Raw genomic sequence first — 21,312 nt, forward strand, 5'->3', positions numbered from 1 at the left:
GTGAACATTAACAAGCACTTATCCCATTGGTAGTTTTCCAATGACATGAGATTTATATTAAAATATTTTAATAAATTCTCTTTTCTCAAGTAAAAATCCAGGTTTCTTTCCTTTTAAAGTATATCTGTTTAACACTGTAGTGAAAGAAATATGGGACAGGGCAATGAGAAAAAAGTAAGTACTATTAAACCCACATAGAAATAGAAATTAACAGCATTCAGAAAGATTTAGGAAAGGCTTCTCTTAGGAGCCTGTTACACTAGATGAGGAACATTGTGGGAATTTATTTTTTAAATTCTTGATATTTTTCTTTTATATATAAGCTTTCTTCACTAGAAATATTTTGTAAGAGTGATAACTCTGTTTACTTACAGACATGATATAAATCCAGGTTTTAACCTAGTGTCTTGTCTTGATTTAAAAAACAAAAAGCAAAACAAAAAAAAACCGACTTGTAATTTCCAGCCTGGCGTGTAAGAAGCTTGGAAGATACCACCTTACTAAAAACAAGTAAAAAGCTGAAAAGACTGAAAAAACAGCTCTTCTAGGATCCCCCAAGATTGGAGAGACCAACAAAAGAATACAGAGAAGAATAATTTACTACAGCAGGAACTCACAAGGGAAACCACCCTTGGGAACCAGTGCAAAGGTAGGAAAATCAGAACTGTAATTGACAAATTGCTGGAGGCTCGACATGGACAACTCTGAGAGTAAAAAACTCCAGGAGGGAACTGCTTATAACTACCCCCCACCCCAATTTTGTGAGATTTACCTCTGGGAGCTCGACCACCAGATTCCCATAGTAAATATAAGAGAAAAATCCCTGGGTGCTTCCAGGGTTGGGGGAAGGAACCATTTTTAAAGATGCCAGCACTCTGGCACATTTAACAAGGCCTACTGTGGGGACAGAGCCCCAAAGAGCAGTTTCCAGGCTCTCGGCCTCACATAGAAAGGTGCTGGCTCAGGTAGTAAATGGCCATCGACTGTGATCAAATGGCCATCAGCCGTGGCTAGTTGGCCGTCAGCTGTAACCAGTGAGCCATTGGGCACTAATATAACTGCTGTGGCTACGCTAGCAAAAAATGGGGGCTAGCAAGAGGATGGTGGCTGAGCCTGCAAGTGGAGCAGTGAGGGTTGAGAATTGTGTGGCTCCTGTTTCCTGTTTCTCCAACACAGCCGCCAGCGAGAGTATAGTGGTGTGACTCCCCTACCTATGGCTCCGTGGGTGTTCCTTTTTGGCCTCACTATGTCCTGCATTCTTATGTGGGGAGTGGGACCAGAGACCCCACATGACACCCTGCATGACACCTGCCCTTTCGGGAAACTAGTTATCCAGATCCTAACCTGCTCGGGCATTAGAGCCTAACTAATGTAAGGGAAAGGAAATACCCAACTCCAGCACACTGTAGCCATCCTGTCCCATCTAAGTGGGGATGGGGAGGGGACTAACGCATATGTGAAGTTTTCAATCCAGCGGCACAGGATCCCTAAAAGACTGAGACCTAATCATAAGGCTACAACATGTTTGGCCTCCCCCCCCACAACTTACCACCACATTACTAAAAATCTGTTTCTAGCAGTTCCTTTTACTTAGCACATCAAACCTGACTATCAAGAAAAATTACAAGACATACTAAAAGGCAAAACACATGGAAGAAACAGAGCAAGCGCTGTACAGAAATGAAGAATTCCTTTGATGGGCTTATTGGTAGACTGGACATGACTAAAAAAAGAATCTCTGAGCTGAAGGATATCTTAACAGACACCTCCAAAACTAAAAAGTGAAGAGAACAAAGACTGTAAACAAGCAAAAACAAACAAACAAACAAAAAAACACAAACAGAATATCCAAAGACTGTGGGACAATGACAAAACGTTTAACATGCATGTAACGGGCGTACTAGGAGGATAAAAAAAGAGAAAGAAGCAGAAGAAATATTTGAGACAATAATGACAGAGTCATACACCAAACCACAGAAGCTCAGAACACCAAGCAGGATAAATGCCAAAAAACCCCAAACCCTACACATCTGAATATCATTTTTAAACTGCAGAAAATAAGAGATTTTTAAAATACTGAAAGAAGCCAGAAGTGGGAAATAAAACCATCTTACCAACAGAGGAACAAAGGTAAGAATTACATTAAACTTCTCCTCAGAAACCAAGAACCAAACAAGAAGAGAGTGGAGTGAAATATTTAAAGTGTTGACAGGAAAAACCTACCAATCTAGAATTCTGTTCCCTGTGAAATTTTTCAAAAGTGAAGGAGAAAGACTTTCTCAGATAAACAAAAATCTAGAGAATTTGTTACCAGTAGAGCTGCCTTGTAAAAGATATTAAAAGAAGTTCTTTAGAGAAAAGGAAATGATATATGTTAGAAATACTGATCTTCATAAAGAAAGGAAGAACATTGAAAAGGGACTAAGTGAATAAATGAAGGTAAAATTAAAACTTTTAATTTTTTTATTCTTAATTGATCTAACAGATAACAGTTTGTTCAAAATAACACTTTATTCAACTGTGTGTGTGTTTGTGTGTGTTTATGTATACTTATGTATAAATGAAATGAATTACAGCAATGGTACAAAGGATGGGAGGGAGGATTAGGATTATTTTGTTATTATAAAGTACTAGCACTTCCTGTGAAACACTATAGTGTTATTTGAAAGTGGACTTGGGTTGGTTATAAATGTGTATTGTGAACTCTAGGACAACTTGCTAAAAGAACTAAAAAGTGTAACTGATATGCTAAGAAATGAGAGAAAATGGAGTCATGCCAAATGCTCAATTAAAACCACAAAAGGCAGAAAAAGAGTGGAAGACAAAAACAGAAACAAAGAATAGGGCAACAAATAGAAAACAGTAACAGATATGGAAGTTATTAAACTATATCAATAATCACTTTGAACACACCCCTCCTAAATAAAACATTTATGTATAAAGAAGTCTAACAAAATATGGAGCTTTGTGTGAGGAAAACTACAAAACTCTGATGAAAGATATCAAAGAAGAATGAAATAAATGGAGAGATAGTCCATGTTTATGGGTAGAAAGACTCAATATTGTCAACTTGATCTATAGATTCAATGCAATTCCAGTCAAAATCCCAGTAAGTTACTTTGTGGATATTGACAAATTGATTCTCAAATTTATATGGAGAGGGAAAAGACCCAGAATAGGTAACACAATATTGAAGAAAAAGAATAAAGTTGGAGGACTGACATTACCCAACTTCAAGACTCGCTCTATAGTTACAGCAATTAAGACACTGTAGTATTGGTGAAAAATAGACAAATAGATCAAGGGAACAGAATAGAATGCTCAGAAATAGATCCCCATAAATACAGTCAACTGATCTTTGACAAGCAAAGGCAGTACAATGAAACAAAGGTAGTCTTTTCAACCAATGGTGCTGAAACAACTGGACATCCACATGCAAAAAACAAAAACAAATAAACAAACAAACAAAACCTAGACACAGATCTCACAACCTTCATAAAAATACAAAAATTAACTCAAAATGGATCACAGATACAAAACCATGAAAGAATCAATAAGCTGGACTTCATTAAATTAAATCTTTCTACTCTGCAAAAGACATTGCCAAGAGAATCAAAAAATAGGCCACAGATTGGGAGAAAATATTTGCAAAAGAAACATCTGATAAAGTATTGTTATTCAAAATATACGAAGCACTCTTAACACTCAATAAGAACACAAACAACCTGATTTAAAAATAGACCAAAGAGGGGCGGTCGGATGGCTCAGTTGGTTAGAGCGTAAGCTCTCAACAACAAGGCCGCCGGTTCAATTCCCACAGGGGATGGTGGGCTGCGCCCCCTGCAACTAAGATTGAAAACGACAACTGGATTTGGAGCTGAGCTGCGCCCTCCACAACTAGATTGAAGAACAACAACTTAGAGCTGATGAGCCCTGGAGAACACACTGTTCCCCAATATTCCCTCCACCAAAACAAAATAGACCAAAGACTTTAACAGACAACTCACCAAAGAGGACAGATGGCAAATAAGCATATGAAAAGATGCTCCACATTATACGTCATCATGGAAATGCAAATTAAAGCAACAATGATATACCACAATGCACGCATTAGAATGGCCAAAATCTAGAACACTGACAACACCACATGCCGACAAGAATGTGGAGCGATAGGAACTCTCATTCACTGCCGGTGGGAATGCAAAATGGTAAAGACACTTTGGAAGACACCTTAGCAGCTTCTTACACAGTTAAACATAGTCTTACCGTATGATTGAGTGATCACACTCCGTGGCATCTACCCGAAGGAGCTGAGACCTTATGTTCACACACAAACATTCACATGGATGTTTACAACAGTTTTATTCATAATTACCAAAACCTGGAAGCAACCAAGAAGCACTTCAGTAGGCAAATGGATAAGCTGCAGTACACCCAGACAATGGAATATTATTCAGTGCTAAATAAGAAGTGAGCTGTCAAGTCCTGAAAAGACATGAAGGAACCCTGAACGCATATTACTAAGTGAAAGAAGCCCATCTGAAAAAGCTACATATTGTATGATTCCAACTATATGACATTCTAGAAAAGACAAAACTATGGAGACGGTAAAAAGATCAGTGGTCGCCAGGGATTAGGGATATGGGAGGGATGAATAGGTAGAGCACAGAGAATTTTTAGGGCAGTGAAAATACTCTGTAGATACTATAATGGTGGATACACATCATTATACATTTGTCCAAATTTATAGGATGTACAACATCAAGAGTGAATGATAATGTAAACTATGGATTTGGGGTGATACTGATGTGTCATTGGACTATGGGTTCATCAATTCTAACAGATGCAACACTCTGGTGGGGGGAGGGTGTTAATGGGGGAGGCTGTGCATGTGTGGGGGGGACACGGGAAATCTCTGTCTGTTCTGCTTCATTTTGCTGTGAACCTAAAACTTCTCTTTAAAAAGTCTATTAAAAAGACTAAGAAAACCATTAGTTGAAAAATAAAAGATTTGGAAAGAGGAAAGAGGATTTGTTCTGCAAATTCTTCCTTTTTAAAATATGGAATCTGGTGCAAAATGAAAAACCAAACTTGGTGAAGACAGTCCTTCCCAATGTTAGCATGTCACCTTCTCTATCAAACTTTGGGTTGAAATGGAACATAATTAAACTTAGGCATGCATGTGCAAAATGACAGTTGCCTTCTGAGAGATGAGATGTTCGAGTTAAGCGCCTTTAAGGTCACTAGCTTTCTCAGTCAGAGCTGCAGGATATCACAATGGTATCATATCACAGCAGCCACTTGGGTGTCTAATGCCAGACTTTTCATCTGGCCTATGGAGGTTGGATCACACAATGATTAAAGATTGTCGGAAACCCTGGATTCCAGCCTCTGCCCCAAGGATTGCCACGCATTAGTCCCTGGACAAATTCCTTAACCATCTTGTGTCTTACTCAGTCTTCACTTTGGAAAAGGACTAAATGAAGTGTGGACTATGTCCAGCCCTGAATTCTGATTCTATGAGGTATCTTTTTATTAGGTTGGCGCAAAAGTCATTGCAGTTTTTCCAATTATTTTTAACCTTTTAAACCGCACCAACCTAATATTATGTTTTCTACGGGTGGTCGGGAGAAAGCATAAGTTCCTGGATGCCTATTTCAAGGACGATGCCAAAAGGTTTCAAATAGGAAATAATATCTGTGTTCTTCCTTGTTTTCTCACATTTTGATTTTAGATTCTGCATTTTGGCAATAAATGTTGTGGCTGGCATTTTTCCTTCAGTGAACAGCTATTGAGTGCCACCATGGTTGATGCTGGGGATGATTAAAACAGAGACTTGAGATGCTCTCAGGCTGTCAAGGGAGGTATATGTCCCAGGGGTTTCTAATGGAAACGGCATTCAGGCAAGACAGGGTGGAGTGTCCTCAAAGAGGCTATCTGGCTGGCAGTCTTCCCGACAGACCTCATGGGGTGGCATTCATTACCTTGCAGAACTTACCACAATCTGGAGTCAGTTGCCAGCCTTCCAGGCTCAGAAACTAAGAGTGGATCTGTCTTTTCTTTCATTCATTTACTCAACATTTATTGAGCACCAACTAATGTGCCAGAAACTGTGTCAGAACACTTTCAGTTAAAAATGAAATTTCAAGTTAGATTTGTATTTGCCTAAAAGGGGGTTTTGGGGGGGTCTCATCATACTGGGAAATCTGGGCATAGGTGGATTTAGGGGTTCAAAGATAATAAAGCTTTCTCTCCATCTCTTGGCCCTGCTAACCTCTACTTGGCTTCACTCTCAGATTCCCTCAGCAAGGGACTGCCGTCAACACTAAGCGTACAACATTCATAGGTAGCTCATAATCCCAGAATCACCTTTGAAAGCAACCATCCAGTAAATCTCACGGGCAGTGGGGGGGGGGGCACTGATTGACTCTGTCAGAGTCACATGTTCATCCCTGAACCAATCACTTTGATCAGACTGGGGATGGGGCAGGGTTAGCTCCCTCAAACCATGTGGAAGGAGTTCCCCACAGAAAGGAGGGGTTCGACTTTTAGAAGAAGAGGGAGGGGATGCTAGGTAGGAAAACAGCAGAAATAATGACAGCTCTCCACAGTCATTCATTGTGCTTACCACTGGGCAGACACCTGCCACAGGACACGAGATGTTGTTAAGGTGCTCACATTGTAGCTGGGGCAGCAAACACAAAAATTGAAAAGCAGGTGAAATAATTATAAATTGTGCAGAAGCAAGGATCTGGGATAGAAAATAATAGCAGGAAGATTTTTTTAAATTACTGTACGTTGGAAAGTCCTCTCTGAGTGAATGATATTTAAGCTGAGCCCCCAAAGGATAGAAAACAGCCAATATGTGAATAGGGGAAGTAGGTTCCAGGTGTAGGAAGGAGCTGAAATGGGAAATTGCCTGACATGTTAGAGAGGAACAGGGAGGCTGGGATGTAGACAGCAAGGGCAGAGCGGCACACAGTAGACTGGAGAGAGAGGCAAGGACTAGATCATGCCCGGGGCACCTTGTGATGCAAAGCTTGGCATTTATTCTGAACAGTTTGGAGTCATGATTGAAGGTCGGCCAAGTCAGAACACCAGTTGGAAAGGCATTGCAGAATCCAAAGAGATAATGTTGGCCTGGAAGGGCCTGGAGACAGGAGATGGAAAGAAACGAATGGATTAAAGACATACTTGAAGAATGAACTTGAGATGTTGATGCATTGGAGGTAGGGAATTGGGTGAGGGAAAGAGAGAATCAAGATTGATTCCGAAATTTCTCCTAGGAAAGACGTAAATCAGATTAATGAGGTTGGTGTGTATAATCAGAATGCCAATATATAACTGTGATGCGGACCAGAATTCATTCTGTGTGATCCTAATCTCTTCCGGTAAGCAGACTCCCTGGGAAACTGGGTCATGTCAGAGAGTCGCTTGGTGAGCATGGCTCTGTTGATGTACGGTGGCATCAGGCCACTCACCCATCTCAAGAAGGCCTGAAGAACCAGCTGTAACATTTTCAGTCTGTTGGCCTGGGAACCTCTCCCCTCTGCAGTTTTGAATGGGCACAGATGCTAGGATATAAAAGTATATACACGGAATGGATATTCTTCTGTATATCCCTTGTGGGCTGAAGCTCCTCTTCCGATTGATATGTTCTTTGGATATTTGAAGGCATTTCATTTAGTGGTGGTCTAGTTTTACTGATTTAAGGGTCAGCCTGCTCTTCAAGGTGAATTTACACAACTCTTCCCCATCTGTTTACATGTTCAGTTAAACCTCTTTGAGGATAGCTTTATTTCTCCTTTGCCCAAGTTTTTGGCTCCTTGAATTTTCAACACAGTACTACATATGTCTATATCAAAGTGTGTCTGAGGGAGCCGATTTCTGATTCGCGTATGCCACTTTCTCCTAGTTCCATTTCAGGTAAGATTCACAATCCGAAATGTTTCTCTTTTACCTTTTTGCACCTATGAGACGAGTATATCAAAGGATACCCTGTAATGTGCAAGAGGTGTTTTTGGGTTTACCTTATACTTGGACAGATGACTTATTCTTTAACATTTCTAGTCCCTTCTTTTGAAAATAAACACATCACTGAAACTGTACCACTTCTACTCTGCTCTACCATACCGTCATGGCCGTGAAAATTAGCTGAAAGCACTCCTCAGGGATTGAGAGAGGTTCCCGCCACTTTTTTTTTTAACCTCTTAGTATAATAATGATTAAAAAAACAAACAAGAGGGGGGGTTGCCAAAAACTGGGTTATAAAAATGCTGATATATTGTATTTAAAAGATATCACATTTAACAACTTAATGCTGTAAATACACACACACCCACAAATACACTAAAACAGCACTACACAAAAAGCACTAATAGTTGTGTTCACAATATAATTACAGAATTTATAAAAATAATGACTTATAATGCACTTCAGCAGACATTATGCCCTGTCATGAGACACAAGTTGTAGACGACTGTATTTTTCTTTTAATACTGTCAATGCTTTTTTTGTGACTGTCTGTAGAACTTCATGTGGAGATAAAGTAAAAAAATAAATAAAATTGAGACTTCTCCCGAATGTTAAGATCGGAGCAAATGTCATTCTGGTGTCGCCCTATTCCATCGTTCTTATTGCTGTCTCGGTGACGGAGGGCCTTAGAAGAGTCCATCTTGGCATCCCCTCGGAGTATGATTAGGGGACAAAAGCATATGGAGAGCCTGTGCCAGGGAACCTAACAGACCTAGCTCAGGTGTCTAAGTGGCACTGTAACTAGACTGGACGTTGGTGCATTCTAGCCCAGAGCCTCGGCAACCTAAAGCATGCGAAAGTACTCGCCCTTGACTCAGGAAACAGCTGGTTACCCGTCTCCGAGGACACGCCTCTCTGGCTCCTCCTTCTCTGCCCACCTGTGAGTCCCTGGAGAGCGTCTCGTTGCCTTGGCAACCGGAGACTGTGCAGGGAGGGGACTGGGGCGGGGCTTGTCCCGTCCGGGCTATGTCCCGCGGGGCAGAGGGCGGGCTAGAGCCAGTGCGGGGGAACCTCCATCCCCCTCCCATCGTGCAGAAGGCCACTAGCTCCCTGGCGGCCCGCAGCGCGGGTCGGCGCCCCACGCAGCCGGAGTTTTCCGGGCACCCATGGAGAGCCAAGAGTGTTGGGGTTCATCCCTGCTGTCCGATTTTCACGACACGACAGAAAGATCCGCTTACCCCAAAGCCCTCCACAAGCCCTTGGTAGTCAGGATCTACAACGTGCACAAGCCTGAGGAGGAGCCTGACGAAGCCGAAGAACATGGCCAGCGAGACGAGTGCGAGGGAACCCGGGAGCTCCACGAAGCCTATGAGCCCCACAAACCCTCCGAGCCCCGCACTCATACGCCCCAGGAGCCCTACGCACCCTAGCCCCAAGCCCCCCAGCGAGCCGCACAAGCTTCATGCGTCGCGTGAGCCCCAGGTGCCCCATGCTGCCCACAAGGCCCACAAGGCCCACAAAGCCAAGCTGCTTCCCCACGCCGTGGTCCTCTCCCCATCTCTGATGACCAGATTTCTGCCACGGATTCCTCAGTGTTCCCTGAGCGGTAGGTGTTGGGGCCCCTCCGAGGCACCGAGTAACCCCGCCCCACCTAAAACTGGGGACCTAATGTGAAGGTTTGTATGCAAGGGTTCACTTTGTTTTAAAGGAAGGTAACTCCTGTGTCATTTACCTGCTGCCTTACAGTCACCTGTCTTTGGACCGCAAGGGAGTCTGACGGGAAACTGAGATGCTAGTAATGAGAGAAATTGAATCTCTTCACTGTCTCCTCTCTCCACCCAGTGACCTCTCTGCCCTTGATTATTCACTGTCACTTCTTTCTGAAGCCCTTCTTCATTCTTCTCTGCAGTGAGTCCCTGCATTCCTCTGGGTTGCCACTTTGAACATCACCTCTGAACATTACAGCACTTAAGAGTTTGTATTTCATCGTCATGTTTCTCCCCAACTAAAGGGAGAGATCCTTGAAGGGGAGATATTTTGGTCAGTGTTTGGCACATGGTGGCACTCAAGAAATGCTAGCTGTTGTTCAAGTTGTAGCAGCAAAACACTCATTGAGCAAGTATTCATTTACATTTATTAAGTGCTTCCTACATGCTCCGTCCTCACCAGGTTCACAGGGTAACAGGGCTGATGGGACTTGAGTATGAACATCCTTTGCTCTGACTGCCCCTGCTCACATCTAACCCCTCATCGATGACCCCACCCCAAATAACAAGAGAAAAACAAACAACATATTGACTGGTTCTTAAATTCACAACCTTGAACTTCAAGTGGGCTCTCAGTGCTGCTTAGCAATCGTACTAAATTTCCTTAGTCAACTCATTTTCCAACATGGAAGCTACCAAACTACTTTCATCTCTCTCTCTCTCTCTCTGTCTCTGATCTACCTTTTCTCCTGTTAAAAATGAAAACTGTCCTTGTTCCTATTAAAGGCCATTCTTTCAACCTGTATGTTGGATCTCATCCCATCTAACTTTAAGCTCTTTGCTCTTAAAAATTAACCCTGTTTCTACTGCATCATTTTATTCCACTCTCTACTGATCATTCCCATCTGTACATGAACATGCAGCAATAATGTCTACCTTAAACAAACAAACAAACAAAATGTCCCTTAACTCCATGTACCCCTCCAGGTACCTCTCCTACTTCTCTGCTCCTTTTTATACAAAAATTCCTCAAAATAGTTGTCTATAAGTCATTATCTTCATATCTGTTCTTCCCATTCTCTTGAGAACCCACTGAAGCTTTCATCTCCTCTACTTAGCTGAAGTTGCTCTTGTTGAGGTCACAATGACCTCTATCTTGCCAAATTCAATGGTTAATTCTTCACCCTCATCTTACTCATTTGACACACTCCTTTCCTGGAAGTCTTTCTTCACTTGACTACTGGGACATGTCATCCTACCTCATCAATTGTTCCTGACTCATTTCCCTTTTCTAGATCCTACTTCTCTTCTCAGCCTCTAGGTTGAAGTGAGTGATGGCTCAGTTCTCTCAGATTCTTCAGAACTTTCTTTGTTCCCTGGGTCATATTCAGCAGATCCATGGCTTTAATTGTATGCTGGTAACTTCCCAAATTGTCTATAGCCTGAAGTTCTCCCTTAAGTTCCAGAGTTTTGTAACCAACTATCTATTAAATATCTCTACCTGAACATCTAGTAGGCATGTAAAATATATGTGTCTTTAGGTGAACTCTTACTTCCGCACACAAACTTGTTCTACTCTCGTTGGTCCCCATTTCAGCAAATGTCATTCATTTATCCAGATGCTCAGGTCAAAAGACTTGAAGTCATTCTTGACACTTGTTTTTTTTTCTTCCACACTGCCTCCAAACCATTAGCAAACCCTAATTTTGAAATATATTACGACTATGGCTATTTCTTAACATCTAAACCTCCATCATCTTTGTAAGCCACTATCACCCTTTGCTTGGTACACTTTTAATAGCTCCCACTCTTGCTCCATTCCACATCCTGGCCCCCAGTTCATCATTCATATAGTCACAGGGATCCTTTAGCACATAAAGCATGTTCAACTCTCCTGCTCTCAACGCAACAGAGGGGGTTCTCATCTCACATAGTTTGTAGTCTAAAGTCCTTGGCAGGCCGACAAGGCCCCCACGTGACCTGGCCCCTGACTGCCTCCCCAGCGTCATGGCCTACCTCTCTCCCTACCATCGCAGCTCTCCAGCCACGTGGGCTTCCATCAGCCCACCTCACAAGCATTTCACTTGCTTTTCCCTCTGCCAAGATATTCTTCCTTCAAGTATTTGTCACCTCCTTATAAAGGTGTACCAGATCACTCTGTCAAAAAGAACACGCTTTGGCCTGCTCATGTTCTTTAAAGCGCTCGTCTAATTGACTGTATTACATATCCGTTTTTGAGTTTACTGTTTACATGAAGCTCTCAGAGGGCAGGACCTTTGTCTTCTCCACTATTTCATCCTCAATGCTGCAAGCAGTGCCTGGAACAAGTCAGGACTTAGCAATTATTATTGAGTAAAAGATTTCTTCCTTCAGCCTCTAAGTCACCAAATCCAGTGGTTCCTTCTCTACCTTAGGGTTGTAAAGATTAAATGCGTTACTATCTGTAAACCATTTAGAACAGATTGTGATATGTGATAAGTGCTGAGTAGATATTAGCCATTATTATATAGTGTTAGCATCACGGTCTTATGTGACCTCTTGGCAGCATTTGATACAATGGACCTTCTTGAAACATACACCTACTTTCTCTTGGCCTCTATGACACCACACTCTCCCAGTTTATCACCTACCTGACTGGCTGCTGCTTCTTCACCTCACTTGCTGAGTCCTCTCTGTTCTCCTGAACTCTGAAGAGTGGAATCCTGACCCTTTTTCATTTCTTTTTACACTTTCCCCCCCTAAGGTGGTCATATCTATACTCATGGCTTTAAATAGCATCTCTGTGCTGCTGCCTCCTAAACTTATATATTCTAGCTCTGCTCTTGGCTTCTGAGTCCTACACTCATATACTCAACTGCCTACGGGCCATCTCCATTGGAGATACCACAGGTCTCTCAAATATAATGTATTTTGAGATAGAAGTCTTGATTTTTCTTCCATTCTTATTTCTTCCTCAGTCTTCCAAGGGGATGCTTGCAGAAAATAGCATCCAATTACTTAAGCTAAAAAAAAAAATTCCGCTATTTCTCCCTGATTCCTCTTTCTTCACCCTCAAATCCAATGCATCCAATACAAGTTCTGTGTTTTTCTTTCCAGAACATTTCCTGAATTTATTCATTTCCCCTGTTAACAACCTCACCCCAATTAGGGTCGTGTCTCATTACGATTGATTACGACCTGGATTTCTACATTAGCTTCCTGAGTAGTCTCCCTGCTTCTACTCTTTTCCCCTGCAATCTCTTTGCTATTGCAGCCAGACTGGTTATTTTAAAAACTGAATCAGATCACATCTTTCCCTCACTGGATAGTCCTTCCTATGGCTTGCCATTGCTGTCAGGATAAACCTAAACTTTTTGCAGTGGTCTCTAGAGCTCTCTGACTTCACTTTTCACTACTTGTCCTTCTGCTCACTCGGCCCCACCCATAACTGGCTTCTTTTCTGTTCCTCTAAAAAGCCAATCCCATACTTCCCCCTGCTTCAGAATCTGCATGTGTGGTTTCCTCTCTCTAGATGCATTTTGTTTTCCCAGGATCAGTTCATGGTTAATTTCTGAGGTCATATTTTTAAAAGGTGGGAAAACCTACCATTTGGAGGGCCTTCTCTGTCATGCTGTCCCCCTGAAGTAGCTTGATGATGAGACGTTCTCTCAAAAGTTTTCAGACTCTGTTTTAGAAAATACCACTTGAAAGCTTCCTATCGTCCCAATTTTGTCTCCTAGATTTTCCTTGTTAAAAATTCCAAACACTCTAGCCTTTATGTTAATTGTCTTATTAAAGCTCAAATAAACATCAAGCGCATTTATATAATATTTACATAAGACAGTGTGAACATGAAACAATAGTTAGTCATCATGTCACCGGCCTCTGCTCACTCAATAAAGATTTCTTCACCCAACAAACATTTTCTGAGCATCTACTAAGGCACTCTTCTGTGTCCTCTGGGGGTGTAAAGACGACTGAGACATGGCAGTTTGGTTGTGTGCAAGTTTTAAACATTTATATTATAGAATAGGTCCCATCATTCTATCACCTTACCAATGTATCATCCATTACCTCTTCATCACTGTCACTGTTAGATTTTGTTGAGCACTTACTATGTTCAGGTTGTAGACCCTGAGCTGTAGGTGAGGAAGACGTAGATCCCATCCTGCAAGGGCTGTCAGTGTGGTTGGGGAGGCTGAACACTTCCATACCAATAACACATCCACTGCATGTGAAGTAAAGTGGACTGAGGTACCTGACAAGACATTTACTTCATTTTTCTGAGTTAAATGGGAACACCAACCTTTTTTTTTTTTAAAGGGAAGAAAGGCTAAGAAAAAAATATATATACCCAAAGTACTCGTTAAAGCTACTTACCTAAAATAGACTGAAATAGAGCTTAAATATTTCATCTCAACTATACAGAGTCCAGAATACTTAATCTGGATTTATAAGGAATTAGGAAAGTGATGTAAAAGAAATAGGATCTCTGGCAAGTGTGGGAGTAGGGAGAGAAATCATATTGAGTGAAATTTTTTAAAAGTTAAAAACTTTTTGTAATTTCTAAGATATTCACATGATTAAAAAATCAAAACAATATTAAAAGACTACAAGGAAATGTCTCAGTTCCCACCCTGTCCCCTCTCTTGCCTTTTACGGGAAACCGCTTTTATTTGTTTCTATGTATCTTTATATAAATACAAGAAACTATCGGACAAGCTTATGTGTGATCCCCCTTTCTTACTCAAAGTGTAGTAGCATACACTATACTGTTCTTCACTCTTTCTATTTGACAGTATATCTTTCTGTATAAACATATACTGAGTTCCCTCCTTTTTAAAAACAACAGCTGCCTCATGTTCCATTATATAATTGTCCCACTCCGGATTTAATACCTCTTGTTTGTTTCCAGGATGTTGCTATAACAAGAAATGCATGTATAGGTAAACCTATACATCGTGTCACTTAGTACACGTGCCAGTATCTCCGTAGAACAAATTTCCACAAGTGGAATTACCAGAGGGTAAATGCATTCATAACTTCGGTTTAGCAAAACTGCCCTCCATGGGAGTTAATTTTGTGTGCTCACCAGCAACTGAAGTTTCTAATTCTTTATAGCCTCACCATTGGAGTGTGTGGTCAAACTTTTGGCTTTTTGAAAATCTAACACCTGACATACTACTAGTTTTTCATGTAAGTTTTAATTTGCATTTATCTTATAAGTGATATTAAGCATCTTTTTCAATATACATTTTTTCATGCCCTTTGCCTGTTTTCCTTTTGACCTGCTAGGTTTTTTTCTTATTTAGAGGGAGATTTCCCCTTTGTCTGGGATATGATGACATATTTTTCCAGTTGGTTAGTGGTCTCTTTGTTTTTGCTTATCTTTTTGTTGTTGTTGTTTTACTATAAAAACATTTTATAGTAAAATGTATCAATCATTTCTTTTATGGCTTCTTACTGGATCAGAATTAGAAAGGCCTTTTTCTACTTCTAGGTTATGAAGGATTTCACCCATGTGTGTTCTTTCATGATATTTTTTTCAATATTTAAATCTTGGATCTATTTGGAATTTATCCTGTTGTATGGTGTGAGTCATAAATCCACCTTTCTTAGTGGCTACTCAGTTGCCAGTGCCATCTTCATACAGATGAAATTGGATGAAAATAAAAATGAAAAATGGATTTGAAATTAGAAAAACAAAAAAAGAAAAAAGGCACAAAGGTGCATACTCCGGGGTGTCACAGGAGGCACAGCTTAATAGTTAGCTTGAAGATGTGGTATTTTTGAGGTTTAGTTTGTTGTTTAACCAGATGGAAGGGCTTGCCCTTTCCTGCCTCTGACTTCTCACCCACATGCAAAACCCTTCCCCACACTCTCCCATCTCTTGCCCCTGTGACCCTAAACTAAGGCTGTGGAGAGCGCAGTGCTAGGTAGCTATGTCTAGGAGAGGAGCCAGCGAGAATAAATAGTATAATAGTATCCGATCATACAGCAGAATACGTCCTATCGAAGACCATCCTAATGTTTGTTTACATAGTCATACCCAATATAGAACTGAGCTGCTTTACGACCAGCCTTCCAAACAATACTGCACCTAAAACAATGCATTTTACTTCAAAAAGCCTCGAAAAGGAACCCAGGTCTTACTGAAGTGTCTTCAAGGAAATTATACCGTCTAACTCAGAGCAAACCCTGCTAACAACGTTCTTCGGGCACTTTCCTTCCCCAGGCCCTGACACCCTGACAGTTACTCCCCGCAAATGCCTTTCCTATTTCAAGTCCCGGCTTGCTTCTCTTTTAACCCTCTCCTCCTGTGCCCCCTAGATCTGTTCTGAGAGGTGTTCCCTGCCTTTTTCTTGTAGGTCAGCGGTACCCCATTCGGTACAACCCAGGACTGGAGGCTCCTTAGGAGGCAGGGCAGAGGGCCAGGTGGAGAAGAGTTAGTTATACTTTGATATTCCTATCATGTTACAAAACGCTTTCTTTCTTTAAATACAAAGAAAGTATTTTTATTTGTATAACAAAGACTAAGCAATGATGACATAATAAAGTCAACGGAGTTGATGTCAAAACACAACTAGGTTTGAAAAGCTGTAGGTAAAATGCTTTAATTTCCACTTGCCACGGAACTCCCAGGGTGGGAGAGCCTTATCACCATCGGGGCCCAGCAGCTTTCCCATCACGCTGTCTCCCAGCAGATGGCAGCCTTCTCCATCCTTGGAGCACAGGCTCCCTCATCCCATTTGTTAGCTGGAGACAAGGCAAAATGAGCAATGTGGTGATGTGTTATAGAATAAAATACAAACACGTAAAGGGCATGATAGAGCCATGTGTTCGGATTATCTCTTAGAGGGAGATGCTATTCATCATTTTGCTCAAAATCCTTTAGGGGCTTCTTCCTGTTATTTATTTTACTAAATACTTAAGTTTCCCTAATTGTCTCAAAATGTATTTTTTACAGTTGGTTAATTTGAATTAGGCATCAAACAAGGGCCACACATTGCATTTCAGAGTTATGTCTTTTCTGTTATTCTTCACCACTAACCTTTATCTTCTCTTCCTTTTTAAAACACCATTTGTTCGTTAGAAAAATTGGGTAAAATATCCCATATTCTGAATTTGATTTGTTTTTCATGATGTCTTTAAGTTGTTCTTCTAGCTCCTCTATTTCTTGCAAACTATATAGATTAAAAGAAGTCCTGCTTAGATTCAGAGCAAATCGTTTAGTACAAGAATTTTTCATAGGTGGTGCGTGCAGTTCTTCTTACATCACGATTCGAGGCACATGTTGTCTGGCTCTCCCATTTGTCCCATTTCTAAGATTGATGAGTGGGTCCGGGTTAGGTCAGCTTGATCCCTCTGTTAGAAAGTTCCCCATCCAACTTTCATCACGTGATTTTAGCAGGCAGTCTCATTCATTGCCTAGATTCCATTATTTTATTAGGGGTAAGCTAGGGCCTCTTTTGAACCTACGTTTGATGCTGTCACTGGAAATTATGTTACAAGCCATCAGAACCCATTCATGTAATATAACAGTAAGTACTTGTTTAAAAAATTTCATGCTGTATGTGTACTTTTGTCTTCACAATACAATCATTTTTGTTTTGTTTTGTATTTCTTTTTTGCTTTTTGAAATGATGTTCAAAGCTTGTTTACAGCAACATCCGACACTTGGGATTATACAATCATATCCCCCATAATTACTAAACCTGTTATAATTTTTTTCACCTCTCCCCTCTACTTAAATACTAATTTTTGTAGGGAGAGCTCTATAATTATTTTATTCTAACATTTTTTAAACTTTGTTTCAAGCTAATATGTTTTCCTTGACTAGTTCTTTGTTGGGAAAATCAAGTAATTGAGAAAATGCCTCATAAGATGAATTCTTGTAAGAACTTGTACAGAAGGTAACCTCCTTTTTTCTGAGGAATAATTTTTGGGGAAAATTTTGCCTTATATTCAGTCATTTGTGGTACGTTACTGGAAACTTTCTTATTATTTTTTAAATTTAACTTGGTTTTATGAGATATATATCAAGAGTAAAGTTTGAAAAAGGAAAAAAAGTAAGAAAATAGGATTCTCTTCACCCTTCCATTATCAAGTCTGATAATTTATTTTATGCCTGTATAACACCACTGAGACTTCACAAGAAATTTCTTTCAGATTTCAATATTAGGGAAAGTTGGTGATTTTTGCTTTCAATAATAGAATGCTCAGATACAACTGTACTGGGCTTTATTATACATTTTTCTTTGTTTCATTTTATTTTTCTTTCCCTCCTCTCTCCACTATTTTTCTACTTCTGTCTTTGAATTTTTCATCTTCAAACAGATAATACCCTATTGCAGTGTATGTGTTTATGTAAGGAAACAAATATTTTTTTAGAAATGATGGGAGGGTATAAATACATAAATAAACCAATGAAAATACATATGAGTACGTGTTTACAATTGAGTTCTCATTTCACTAACTTTCATAGTTGGAACCCTTAGTAGTTAATGCTTCCTTAATAATTGCTTAAACTTAACAGTTATGTAAACAAATGTTTTCTTCTTCAAAAAATTTAAGCAGAATCTTAATTCTTGAATTTCTAGGATTAATACTAGCCAGCATGTATTGTGTATGTCCTATGTTTGGGGCACTATGCAGCGTGCTTTCCATGTATTGTCTTATTTAACTTTCACACAACAACCTTTTGAGGTAAGACTATGAGAAAACTAAGACACAGAATACTCAGTAAACTTGCCCAAGATCAGAGGTTACAGCCAGGATTTGGTTCCAGGAGGTCTGATTCCATCCTTGTTGCCCATAGGAGAAACCTGATTGCTGTTTCCTACAGCACTGAATTGAAGCCATTGATACACTGAAGTTGTAACTACTAATTGTAATGCAATCATTCATATACCATTTGCATCTACTACATGCAAGGTGTTTTACAGATACATCACTATCTTTACAAACACCTACCTACCTGAGAAGGGGAAACTGAGTCACAGAAAAGTTAAGTAATTTGCCCAAGATTGTACAACTGAGTAAGTAACAAAACTGGGGTTCGAGCCATGTCTGTCTGATGCTAGAGCACAGCCATCTTTCCTTTACCCAAAACACTCCAGAGGGTAGAAAATATTTCAAAACTCTCAGATGTGATTAAAAACTCCTGAGAAGAAACTGTCAGGAACAATCTGTCATTAGGTGGCCTGTTATAATAGGCACTTGGATAAGTTGGCCTGTATGATCTCCTACATTTTCCCAAATTAAAAAAAAACTCCTTCTAAACATAATTTTTAATTGGCTTAACCATTTCTTCTCTTTGAGACCTTTCAGATGTACCCAGTTTTCCACTGTTAAAGATGAACATTTTTGTGCATAAATCTTCCAACACTTGGAATTATTTCTTTAGGGTACATTTCTAGAAGTAGAATTGTATTAAGGAATATAAGCATTGCTGTCTTATATTGCCAAACTATTTTTCATAAAGTGTACTAATTTAAAATTTTTTCACCCACAGTACATAAGAGTACTCATCTCATCTTACTCTTCCAGCATCATTTTTTGCAAAAAATGTTTGCTCATTTGATAGTTTACAAAATATCTCATTTTTATTTGCCTTGTTTTGATTACAAGCAAGTGTGAACTTTTTCTTATATTTATGAGCCTTTTATATGTATTCATATATGAACTCAGTTGCTATCCTTTGTCCATTTAACTTTTGATACCTATCTTAGTGTTTTTCTTATTCATCTATACTTTTACACTCTTCAAATATTAAGACTATTAAACCTTTATCATATTTGTTGCCAAATATTTTTCCAAATTTTTATTTCCTCTTCAAGTTTTAACTTTTGACACACAGAAGTTTGAAGTTTTAAATACTTTAATCTATTTATATTTTTCCTCTCTATCTTTTGTCACCTTTAACTCATTGATTAAGTAGATATTCTCTTATTTTTGCTCTAATTCAATTAAAAAATATATTTAACTACTCAGTTTACCTGTGGTTTATTTTGGTACATGGTGTGACATACTTGATTTAATTTGGTCATTCCCCTAAATAGTTATTTTTCCTAGCTCCTTTCTCCATTGATTTGTGATGCTACCTTTATCGTATCTTTGAATCTTACAGAATTTAATTTTTGCTTTTACTTTTCTTTTTGCAGATCCTGGTCCCTGTGACTTTGTAAGGAATTGGTAAGGCTATAGGTATAGTTCTACTCTACCTATAACTATAGGTAGTTATAGGTAAACTTTAACTAGTGGGCCAACCTCTCTGGATGGGGCAGACTCAATCTGGGGCATATAAAGTTACAGCCTATCTTGGGGGTTTTGAGAAGAATCCTGTGCTTTCCCTTTGTCATAGGCCCTTTTCTAATGGCAACTCCTGTGGGGAAAGGAAAGAAGTGAGAGAAAGTGATTAAGAAGTGAGAAGGGGAGGAAGATTGAGATGTAGGAGAACTCTCCTTATATTCACTCAGTGTTATACTTGTTTGCCTAGGTGTTACATACTAGGACTGAACCTTGGGATTCTGCATTGATGATCTCCTGTCATAGATTTTTGTGAATCTCCAGGTCAATGTATCCCAATCCCCCTTGCCTCTAATTCAAGCTAATGAATTTCAAGAAAGTTCCCTCTCTATATAAAAGAGTGTGTGTGTGTGTGTGTGTGTGTGTGTGTGTGTGTGTACATACAATATACAAAATAATGCCTTCTGAAAATAGATATTTACTCTTGGTTTGGCTAGGATATAGTTAGAAGACGTAACAGAACAGAATCATTAAAGAGAAATACCAAGGACTCATCATTTGTTCATATAGATGACAAATAATACCAGGTTTTATTAGTATCCATTCTTTTAATAAGTGGGTTAAAACCATTCATATTTATTGTTATTATTTAACATTTATATTAATTATTACTTAGACTTATTTTGCATTTCCTGTGTATTATGCTTTCTAGTTTGTTTGTTTTCCCCTTTCTTCTTTCAGGTAGTATATATTGCTACTTTATTTTTATGTAATGCTTTGCAGTTAAAATTTTTTTTCTCACAAGAATCCTGAGAGGTCGATATTGCATATATAATGAAATTGATTTTACTGAGAGAAAATACTCACTTTCTGAAGGCTGTATGGTAGCTGAGTAGATGACCTGGTAGAATTAACATTTTACTGAGCATTACTGAGAGTCCACTTAAAATACGGCATTACTTCAAATAAATGTATGCTGAGTGAGCAAACTCTCCTGTGGCTAAATAGACAGTGAAACAGTTTAAACCTAGTAAGCTTCGTACTTAAAAAAAAAAAAAAAAAAGACTGCGAGGAGTCTTTTTTGTTGTTGTTGTAGTTGTTATACTACTTCTTTTGTTTGGTTGTTAATTTGGTTTGATTCTATGAGGAAATGGTGCCCTGTTATCTATCCCTGTCCCAATACTCTAAAAAATTCTTGTCAAACAAATGTTCTGGGCCTGATTGTTAAGAAAGAAAATATTTTTTGAAGAAGCAAAATAGTTAAATGTAAAAGAATATTTGGCTGAAAGAGTTATTTGAATTACCCCATCAATTCAGACCTGAAATCATTTCCATAATTGTTGCCTTACAAATGTATATTTATTGCTCTGCACCCAAGATAAAGATTTCAAAAACTCTCTTAGCT

At 39.4% G+C, this 21,312-nt stretch overlaps 1 protein-coding gene across 3 annotated transcripts in view; it reads left to right on the forward strand.

Moving 5' to 3' along the window:
• The first annotated feature begins 9,003 nt into the window (after positions 1-9,003).
• The window catches only part of THEGL (theg spermatid protein like), a 41,362-nt gene continuing 29,053 nt past the window's right edge, over positions 9,004-21,312 (forward strand). For all 3 annotated transcript variants that reach the window (XM_033106348.1, XM_033106349.1, XM_033106350.1), the window contains exons 1-2: positions 9,004-9,580; positions 19,823-19,853. In XM_033106348.1, the coding sequence (XP_032962239.1) occupies positions 9,295-9,580; positions 19,823-19,853 (317 nt within the window). In that variant the 5' untranslated portion in view covers positions 9,004-9,294. The remainder of the gene's footprint in view (positions 9,581-19,822; positions 19,854-21,312) is intronic.

The sequence above is a fragment of the Rhinolophus ferrumequinum genome, chromosome 5 (assembly GCF_004115265.2).
Source record: "Rhinolophus ferrumequinum isolate MPI-CBG mRhiFer1 chromosome 5, mRhiFer1_v1.p, whole genome shotgun sequence".
Taxonomy (NCBI): Eukaryota; Metazoa; Chordata; class Mammalia; order Chiroptera; family Rhinolophidae; genus Rhinolophus; species Rhinolophus ferrumequinum.